Raw genomic sequence first — 10322 nt, forward strand, 5'->3', positions numbered from 1 at the left:
CAGGAGCAGATTACCTTACTACTGAATTCTACTCAACATTTACAGAAGAATTAGTAACAATTCTTCTCAAACTAAGCTATCAAATTTCCAATAGAGTTGTTTGTAGTATTATTTATTACATTTTTAATGCCCATGAACCATAAGATTTTAATTTTATTTAAACCTATATGGATAATTTTTAACCTCCTTTTGCTGTATTGCTATATTCTAGATAATTTTTCTTGTCAATTATTTTCTTTATCATTATTTCTCAAGGGTACACATATATGCGGTAAGATTGCTTAGATTTTGGAAGTCAGTCTTCACCTTTTTGCTGTCAGGAAAGTTCTGGGGAGAATGTGAGGAAGTGCCAATGTGAGAAACTTCCCATATTGCTGGGGGAACTTTTGGACATGAACACAGTTGGATATCAATACAGCAGAATCCAGAAACACTAGTATAATCCAAGAAAATTTATTCAGTAATACGAGAATCTTAGAGTTAGGAAGATAATTGTCACTCATGGGGGCAACAAGGACTGAAGTGGCCCGGGGACAGGACAAGTCAATAGACCAAACTTGAACCTTATTCTGAGTTTCCCCTTCCCCATTCACAGAAGTTAAACCAGGACAGTTCACACCAAAGAGAAGAATAGGACCATCTCTTCTGAGCAACATGGATTTGGTTTCTTTGGATCTCTATCAGAGCCTTAGGCTTGCTATCTGTGGATCTCTATCAGAGCCTTCTCCTATGAGAAGGAGGAAATTTTTTTCTTCTACTGTCTTCACTCTTCAGGGAATAAGCATCTGAGTTTTGGCATGAGTCTTTGAGCTCTTAATTTGACCAGCTCGAACGTCTCCAACTTTTCCCTGTTGTGAAGATTCTTGTGATGCACATCTGTGTGCATACACCTTTCTGAATTTGTTCTATTTCCTCAGGATACCTTTCTAGAAGTATAATTACGGTTCAGTGTATGCACATTTTAATTGTGCTTGATACATGTTGTCAGGCAAGTTTCTTGCTCATGAGGGCAATTATAATGATTAATCACATATCTTATTCTTTTGTCAAATAACTTGTTCTAGTTGGCCGAGAATATGTTTCTTAACTGGACAATTAGGCTGAGCCCTGGCATAAGGGGAAAGGTGGTCCTGGAAACCAAGGCAGAGGGAATGGGATGCTAGTTCCTGGTATGGACAGTTAAAATGGAGTGGACAACGCTGGTGGACCAGATGCCTCCCACTCCATTTGCCAAAAGTTCAGATGGAATTTGATCTAGAAATACACTCTGAATGTCATGATACCAAGCTGAAGTTTGATGAACCTCTCTAAAGGAGGGGAGTTATGTGTATAAAGAATGGATTATCTTTTCAAAATAAATACTCACTTATCAGATAAAAAAGTTTAAGCCCAAAACTTTGGTCCCAAAGCAAGGCAGAGTAAAAGAATACATTGTATTATAAATCTGCTTTATTTAGCAATTGCAAAGAGCGAAGAGAACAGAAATCATCGCAGAGATACAGGCTTTGTACATCATAGGACTAGTCATTGTGCTTTCATGGATACTGCAGGGGTGGGGGTTCACAACACTTGTAAGGTAGAGAGTTTGGGAGCCAGTGGAAAGCAAGTGGAAGTTGTTCTGAAATAAGCCCCAGGCAATTCTCTGCAATGAAAAGGAGCAGAGATCATTTTCTTATGATGCTCAGCCTCAGAGATAGAACACTGGAGGCAAGAAATTAATAATTTAATAACAAAGTGAAGCTCCAGTGGTGATTACATCATGATGTAAAATCAGAGGTTGATCTGATGGTGAGCAATGGGTGCTCAGATGGTAGAGAGAGAGAGAGAAGAAGCGAGGGCACTAAGCATCCATCCCCAGCTCTATCTGGGACAGCAGGGGAGACTGGAGGCCAGGAGAGGACAGGCAACCTGAGGAGAGGGCTCTGCAGCCAGAGAGGGGCCTGAAGACTGTGGGACCGAGAGCTAGCTGAAGCACTTCAGTGCTTGTAGCTCTTCCTGCTGGAGGAGGAGGTGGTGGTGTACTTGATGGTGGAACTGCCACCTCCAACAGAGCTGAGGCCACCCCCAATGGCTCTGCCACTGCTGGAACTGAAGCCACCTCCAACGCCAAGACCACTGCCATAGGAGTAGCTGCTTCCTCCACCCAGGCCTAAGCCACTGCCGACGCCGCTGGCACCGCCATAGCCACTGGAGACGGTGGACTGCACTACAGCTGTGGTGGGGAGGTGACAAGGACACAAGAAGCCACGGTGAGCTCATCCTGTCAGCCTGAGCCCAGTCAGAAGAGTGCGAGGGCAGGGGAGGAAGACAAGCAAAGGTACTTACAGATGTTGACTGGTCCAACACCTTCGCCATTCAGCCTGTGGAGAGGCACACAGTTAGGGTGAGACCTCGGAGAGCTCTTCCTTCCCTGGACCAGCGTGGGCAGCCTCAGTGGGTGGAAGAGTCCATGGGAAACTGCTCTTTTAGTTTTCTCTCAGGAAGAGCAATTATGGCCATGGGCAGTGCACCCTAAAGTTGTGCTCAGTGCCAGGCACCTTGAAGATGGACTCAGCTGTTGAAGGAGGTCGTGTCAGTTACCCACCTGCACTCCTCGCCCTCCAGCAGCTTGCGGTAGGTGGCGATCTCCACGTCCAGGGCCAGCTTGACATTCATCAGCTCCTGGTACTCCTTCAGCAGCCGGGCCAGGTCCTGCTTGGCCTTCTGCAGGGCATCCTCCAGCCCTTCCAGCTTGTTCTTGGCATCTTTGAGGGCCATCTCCCCACGCTGCTCAGCATCAGCAATGGCGGCCTGCAGGTTGGCGCACTAGAAAAGGAAAGGAATAGAAGAAACTTGTCATCCAGTCTTCCAGAGGAGACTAAACCTGGCTAGTTATTTCCTAGTGAAGAAGGGGCCAGGAGCCCAGAATTGATGGTGAATGAGCTCTGACTCTTCCTATCTATTGTTTTTTTATTTTGCAGTTTTTGTCCAGTCTGGTTCATTTGACAAAAACTCATAACCCTTTTTGTGAACCACTCTGCTGGAAAATGTGGATATTTACTAACGGGAGACACTGCAGTGGACACAGACACTGGAAGAAATGGACCTGCTGGTTTGTTTGGAGTGTTGTCTCCACAGTCAAATCAAGACCACTTATGATTACCTCATATAGATGCCACACTAACATACACAAAATTAAGACCATCCTGAAGTAAGGTGATGAGTCTTCACATGAGACTGCTGAGACCTTGCCTTCCTCCCCCTCAGAATCTCTCATCTACTTTTCTTTGTCCTTTGCCCTTCCTCTACTCTCTCTTTCACCTTGAGTCTTGAGCAGATTTGAAACAATGTTCCTTGTGCTTTCTTATCTGCCCTTTTCTTTTTCAATCTTTTCCTTTGCAGTTTCCAAGTCAGTCTTCCTATGGAAATACATCCAATTCCTCTAGACCAAGCTTGTCCAACCTACAGCTCACAGGCCACATACAGCCCAAGATGGCTTTAAATGCAGCCCAGCACAAATTCTTAAACTTTCTGAATACATTATGAGGGTTTTTTCTTTTTCTTTTTCTTTTTGAGACAGAGTTTTGCTCTGTCACCCAGGCTGGAGTGCAGTGGCGTGCTATCGGCTCACTGCAACCTCCACCTCCCAGGCTCAAGTGATTCTCCTGCCTCAGCCTCCTGAGTAGCTGGGACTACAGGCATGTTCCACCATGCCTGGCTAATTTTTTTGTATTTTTAATAGAGGCGGTGTTTCACCATGTTGGTTAGGCTTGTCTCTCACTCCTGACCTCATGATCCGCTAGCCTCAGCCTCCCAAAGTGCTGGGATTACAGGCATGAGCCACTGGACAAGGCTGTAAGTTTTGTTTTGTTTAGCTTATCAGCTATTGTTTGCAATAGTGTATTTTATGTGTGGCCCAAGACAGTTCTTGTTCCACTGTGGCCCAGGGAAGCCAAAAGATTGGACACTCCTGCTGTAAGCCATGTTTTTGCAACTCTGAGCATCGTGACTGGTTCTCTCATGTGTTTGTGTCATGCCATAGGTACGATCTATGTCTCCTAAGCAGTGGGTACCCACTAAGGGTAGGAACTGATAGCCTCCTCTCTCTGGTTTTGATGAGTTCCAGGGGATTTTCCCTAATATAATGGTTGATGACTGCCTGACGACCTGACAAGAAAATGCTTCTCTCTTCCATTGCCCCTCGCCATACCTGCTTCTTGACGTGGTCGATCTCAGATCTCAGCCTCTGGATCATGCGGTTGATCTCAGCAATCTCCTGCTTGGTGTTGCGCAGGTCGTCCCCATGTCTGCCTGCTGTGACCTGCAGCTCCTCGTACTGCAGCCCAGAGGTGGAGAGAGAGACAGTGTCTACAGGTTCTTACCTGGGAGTGATGACTTTCACTTGGGTATCATGCATGTCATGAAGTGGACCTAATGGCTTCTCCCCAAGAAACTTGAGGAAAAGTTGATGTTATGTGGTGGGTGGATACTAAACCCTGGAGTCACAGACCATCCTCATTATGGGACCACCGCCTGCCTAGTTTCTTTAGGGAGTAGAAATGTTCTATACCATTTTCAAAAAGTCAGCAATCAGAGTGAAGCTAAAAGCAGAGATGACTATGTCCTTGTCTATGGTAGCTTTCCTCCTGCATTGGGTTCTTTTTCCTCCTTGACTTGGGCATAAGTTCCGCAAATGTCTACTCTAATAGTGCAGAGTGCATGTCCTGGGAGAGGACGCCAGCTTCCTGTCAGGGGATGTCCCCAGTGAAGTCGGCAGTCCTCTGGTATTCAGGAATGGACACAGGGATTCCTCAGCAGCTGCCCACTCCCTGCTCACCTTGGTCTGGTACCAGGACTCAGCCTCAGCCCGGCTCCTCTGAGCAATCTCCTCATATTGGGCCTTGACCTCGGCGATGATGCTGTCCAGGTCCAGGTTGCGGTTGTTGTCCATGGACAGCACCACGGACGTGTCTGAGATGTGGGTCTGCATCTGGGACAGCTCCTGCAGAACAAAAGGTCATAAGATCAACTTCACTTCCGACATTTACAGAGATACCCAACCCTATACAACTTCTCCCTTTTGCAGACCCCATCAGAGTAAACAGAAGGACGGTGGAGATGCTTACTGCATCATACAAGGCTCTCAGGAAGTTGATCTCATCTGTGAGAGTGTCTGCCTTGGCTTGCAGTTCAACCTTGTTCATGTAGGCAGCATCCACATCCTGGAGAAAGAGCCAACAACCTGGAGTTACCTGAGTGCACCTTTCCAATCTACCCATCTTCTAGTCCCCCTGCCAATTCTCCTCTCCCAGGCGAGTGAGAACACAGAGCCACTTCTCTCCTTCTAAATGAATTTGAACCCCTGGCTTCATCTGCTCACCTTCTTCAGAGTCACAAATTCATTCTCTGCTGCTGTGCGCTTGTTGATTTCATCCTCATATCTACAGGAAGAAAGGCATGGGATACATTTGAGCCAGTGGGTAGGATGAAACAGAAAAGCAGCCTGGGATTCAACATTTTCCCAAATGGAACATTCTAATTGGGCTTTCCTGCCACAGAGAGCCTGAGACTATTTTTCCTTCTACTAAATTTGCCACTTCTTTAATCTCCCCATCCTCCCATAACCATCTGTGGTTCTTGCAGGTTTGCTCCTAGGGACTAATTTGTGCTTTTCATTTCCATGGACATGGGTTGTTAGGAATCTTACCCCCTTCTGGCCCTGGTCGCCCAACAGTCTTGAAGTGTGCGCTGCAGGAAACTGAGTCCATTTCTCCTATTTAACTCACTTGTTCTTGAAGTCCTCCACCAGATCCTGCATGCCTCTGAGCTCCGAGTCCAGGCGGCCCCGTTCCCCCACGATGCTGTCCAGCTGCCTCCTGAGGTTGTTGAGGTACTGCTCGAATAACGGCTCCAGGTTCTGTCTCACGGTCTTGGTTCCCTGCTCCTGCAGCAGGGTCCACTTGGTTTCCAGAACCTTGTTCTGCTGCTCCAGGAACCGCACCTGAAAGAGAGACAAGATGATCATTTTCCAGGCAACGGAAGGAAGAAAAAGTGTCTGGTATCCAGTTTCCTGGCAGGTCCGGGAGGTTCCCATGGTGCTGGGCTACTACAGTTCATGTAGAGAGGCTCAGGCTGAGCTCTGCTCCCCCAACCCCTTTTCCTTTGCACCCCACCAATCTCACTAGAGAAATTGTCCCACGGACCATTGAGGTGTTCTCACTCTCTAAGTTATTGAACATGTTAATGAGTTTCAACACATCTTTTCCTTCTTTTCCCAGCCACAATTACATAGTTATAAAATAGTATTCATCTGATGAATTTTACACAGTTTTTGTTACTGATAGGACCTCAGTTAGAAGAGATGTTAAATGTTGCCCAATGATTCGATTCCAGCCTCATTTCCCATTTGTGCAAGTCTCTCTAAAACATCCTGATGTTATGGTCATTCTTTGTTTTGAGGATTAATTAACATTTCCACATAACGTATAAACGTTTTAAGTCTCTTTTTTCTTAATCTAGCCAAAATATCCTTTCTTTTGTTTCCAATATTTTTTTCCTCTTATCCAGACCCCAGAGTGTAATTTACCAGCCCGTGTACTCCTGGCATTTTCTTTGACACTTCAAAGGGAAGAGTTAACCTACTCCATTCTCTGATGGCCTCATTGGTGCTTCAGGGTCATGAAAAGTTACGGCTCTCCCTAGGCAGGAGTGAGGGCCACTCCAGAGATCCCATGGGGGAGTGATGCCCATCCCTGCTGCCTGCTGGGCACCAGCAGCCATCTGCACTCTCTGCAGAGCTGGGCTGAATCCCCTTCTCCCTCCCTCCTAGGTCTCCCTGGCAGGAAGGTGTTGCTCTTCTGGTCTAGGGACCCTGAGGTGCCCCATGGAGGGCATGGCACTGGCTCACCTTGTCGATGAAGGAGGCAAACTTGTTGTTGAGGGTCTTGATCTGTTCACGCTCCTCAGCCCGCACCCGCTGGATGGTGGGATCGATTTGCAGGTTGAGGGGAGTCAGGAGACTCTGGTTGACGGTGACCTCTTGGATGCCTCCAGGGGGGCACACAGGGAAGCCAGGGCCCCCAAAGCCACCAGCAAGGCCGGCTCCACCACCCAGACCAAAGCCAATGCCGGCTCCGCCACCAAAACCAAATCCACTCCCGGTGCCACCAAAACCATAGCTGCCTCCGGCTCTGCTGCCATAGCCGCCACTGATGGCACAGCTGCCCCCTCCAATGGAGATCCTCTTGGAGCCCCCCAGGCCATACAGGCTGCGGCTGCCAAAGCCAGCTCCTCCACACGCACCACCCAGGCCACCACTGCCCCTGGAGCGCGACACAGAGACGCTGCTGAAGCCAGTGCGGCTGACCCCAGGGAGCCTGGCTGAGCCGGCACTGAAACCCCGGCGGCTGCTGCTGTGGCTCCTGATGGTGGTGGATGTGCTGGCCATGGTTTCAGGAGATGAGAGAGCTGAGGAGAGTGTGAGAGGCTGGAGGAGAGAGGGAAGAGAAGCAGGACTAGGAATCAGGCTCGGGGCAGCAGCTTATATATGGAGAGCATGGGCTGGGCCCAGTCCTGGAAGGTGAGCTTGCAGATTGGGAAGGGCTGGGCTTTACTAACAGTGAGATCACACCCAGTTTCTAGAGAGGTATGAAATATGAAGATTGCTTTTTGGCTTCCTTTAGTCATAGAGAAATTCTCCTGCCTTCCAGCCTTGACTTGATCCTAACACAATAAACCTGGGTATACATTCACTGAAGTCATGAGTTAGTCATGTCCTCAAACAAAGGAGACAAGGAGCTGATCTGTGATAATTGTCCCCTCCTTCTTCTTCATCAGACACTCCCTGTGTGCCCCCTTCCCACACAGGTCTTCTACTCCACTGGCACCAGCCTCACCCTCTGAGTGGGATCCTTCCTGAAGGTGTATGGGCATTTGCCTGATGGCCTGAGCAAGAAGTAGCCTGTTGTGTTTTTTCCACTGCATTTGGACCAGTTCTTCTGGAGCTCCTGGCTGTCCTCCCTTGTGTCCTGGACATAGGAACAGGGTCTACTTTGGGGATCTAACCCTCCTTTGTCAGGCAAGAGGGTCAGAGGAGTTGAGTCTTTACACTGTAGGAGCAACATTTGTTCTGTGTGCTGCGTGATCACCTGCCCACGTGGCGTTTACCTAAGATGATGGGAGCGGACATTGCCCAGGGTGCTCAGAGACCTGACTTCTGCCAGGAGTTTCTTTCCATATCTGCACCTCTCTCTCCAGTGCTTGCTTTCCCATTGAGCTTAGTCTCATGTAAATCTGCCTTTCCAGTTGAAATTCATAGACACCTTCTCCCTGCTGTTTTGGAGCATTTACATAGAGCTTAATTTAAACAACTGAAAATGAGTGGAATAAAAATCATTAAGGAATTCACTGGATTTTTATTCCCACAGATTTTGACATTTCTTAAGAATCAAGAGTCAGACAGTTTAATTGGGTATGTAGGGAAAGTCAAGGGGCATATGGAAGCAGTGAATCATAAAATTGTGCCCTTACAAGTGTGATGATGTAACATATCAATTCCACATTTTAATTTCTGATCTCAGTGCTTGAAATCTCAAATCCATATACACCTTCTGGGAGGGTGGGCAGACTGTCTAAGGTGAGTGTGCTTGGTTTAGAGAGGAATGAGCTTCACTTTTCCAGTCCATGCATTAAGCACTGTGTATGAGGAAAATGGAGAGCAATCCTGGGCAATCTTGTTCTGTGAGAACCTATGGATAAATGAGCAACTGTAGGAGGAAGAACAAACTCCCACTCTAAGAAGAGCCTCAGGAAAGCTCTTGTTACTATTTTAAAAGCAGTCCCATTTCTCCAACATTTGGAGGGGGGGACACAGCATCCAGGAGAACAGGGTGTTCCCTGTCTAAAGGAGGTGCTAACTCAGCGTCTGGCAAGAATGAGATACCTTCTCAAGACAACGGAAGCAGCTCCCCTCCCTCCACCCTGGTTGCACAATGGTTGACCAAGAATGTGCTTCCACCCAGTTCTGGGAAAGAAGTGTTCCTTCTGGTATGTGCTCCGACCCACTCTACTCTCTTGGGATAGAGGCTTTAGGCTTGGCAGGAAAGATGCTAGGATGGGTAAGAAGGGTTGGCAAGTCAGGTGGGAGCTATATGCATTTACCCACTGTCCTATGTCTGTGTCAATGTCCAATGTCCACGGCTGCTTTCACACTACAAAGACAGAGCTGAGTAGTTGCAACACAGATTGTATGCCCTGCAAAGCCTAAAATAGTCACTATTTGTCCCTTTAAAGAAAACATTTGCCAACCCCTGGTTAAGAGCATGGACTCTGGAGACAGAGGGCTCAGGTTCATGACCAAGCACCTGGGTGTCCCTATGCACTGTCTTAACCCCTTTGTGCCTTGTTCTCACACCTGTAAATTGGGAGTGAACATAGCACCGGCCTCAGAGTGCTATTGTGAGGCTTCAGTGAGATAATTAATTGAAGGTGTTAGCAAGGCATCTGGCATATAATTTCTCACCGAAGGTGAGCTAATATTATCATAGGGAAGTATGAAGACATTCTGTATGTAGAGGCCCACAAGAAGCATCAAGAACAGGGGCACAAGTGCAGGGTACGTGTGTTGGGGAGGAGGGTGGTTCAGAGACCAGTAAGAGAAATGAAACCAGCATTGCAGGCTTGTGCAACGTTAGTAAGGACTTAGGAAGCCATGTGTAGAGGTTTGCCCTGCTCCCAGAGGCCACACAGAGCCACAGAAGGCAGAAGAGCAACAGGATCAGAAGAGCAATTTGCAAGCTTGCAGCCACTCTGCTGAGCAGCAGCATGGGGCAGACAGAGTTCCACCCGGTGGGGGAGGCAGCATGTTGTCTGAGTGATTGGAAGGAAACGTGGTTGGAGAGAGGATCCAACCTCTGAGTTCTTGGCAGGAGCCCAGAAGACTGCTCTCCCTCTTCTGGAGTCAGGTTCCCCCGCCCATACTCTGCTGGGTCTCAGGCTGTTTTCTGGGGTACGCACACAGGGGCAGCAGCTATTAACCAGCGGTGCCAACTGCATCAGTTCCTTTTCCACTAATGAGTTCCTGTCTTTTTAAGTGTGGGGGTGAACTCATCCCTGAATAAAATATGTAGTGTAATTCATTTAGTCTATCAGAGGATGGTTTAACTTCAACAACTTATTCCATCCCAGGCTTGGCATGTGCGTCACACAGCACCAGCAATATAAAGTGCCGTGTTTAATTTCCTGACACAAGTGTATCTCCTTTTGCTAGATTTATATGACATTCTCTTATATATCTACTAAGAGGTTTTTAAAAAAAATTCCCATTCCCACCTGCCAGGCATGCT

The 10322-nt window shown here is 47.7% G+C and overlaps 1 protein-coding gene across 1 annotated transcript; it reads right to left on the reverse strand.

The window, feature by feature from the left end:
• Nucleotides 1–1431: 1431 nt before the first annotated feature.
• On the reverse strand, nt 1432–7495 carry LOC100449906 (keratin, type II cytoskeletal 6A). The gene is made up of 9 exons (XM_002823267.5): nt 6887–7495; nt 5766–5980; nt 5360–5420; nt 5106–5201; nt 4817–4981; nt 4190–4315; nt 2585–2805; nt 2326–2360; nt 1432–2212 (listed from the first exon to the last, which is right to left on the reverse strand). Exons 1-9 carry the CDS (start codon nt 7424–7426, stop codon nt 1977–1979), a joined length of 1695 nt encoding a protein of 564 aa, XP_002823313.3. The 5' UTR covers nt 7427–7495; the 3' UTR covers nt 1432–1976.
• Nucleotides 7496–10322: the final 2827 nt, after the last annotated feature.

This window comes from Pongo abelii, chromosome 10 (assembly GCF_028885655.2).
Source record: "Pongo abelii isolate AG06213 chromosome 10, NHGRI_mPonAbe1-v2.0_pri, whole genome shotgun sequence".
NCBI classification, from domain to species: Eukaryota; Metazoa; Chordata; class Mammalia; order Primates; family Hominidae; genus Pongo; species Pongo abelii.

Bases quoted from the DNA above. Each gene is read 5' to 3' on its own strand.
- LOC100449906 (XM_002823267.5), bottom strand. From the start codon at position 7,426: ATGGCCAGCACATCCACCACCATCAGGAGCCACAGCAGCAGCCGCCGG. The intron at 5,981-6,886 runs GTGAGCCAGTGC...TCTCTCTTTCAG, and splicing joins TTGCCTCCTTCATCGACAAG to GTGCGGTTCCTGGAGCAGCA. The intron at 2,213-2,325 runs GTAAGTACCTTT...TCCCCACCACAG, and splicing joins TGTTGGACCAGTCAACATCT to CTGTAGTGCAGTCCACCGTC.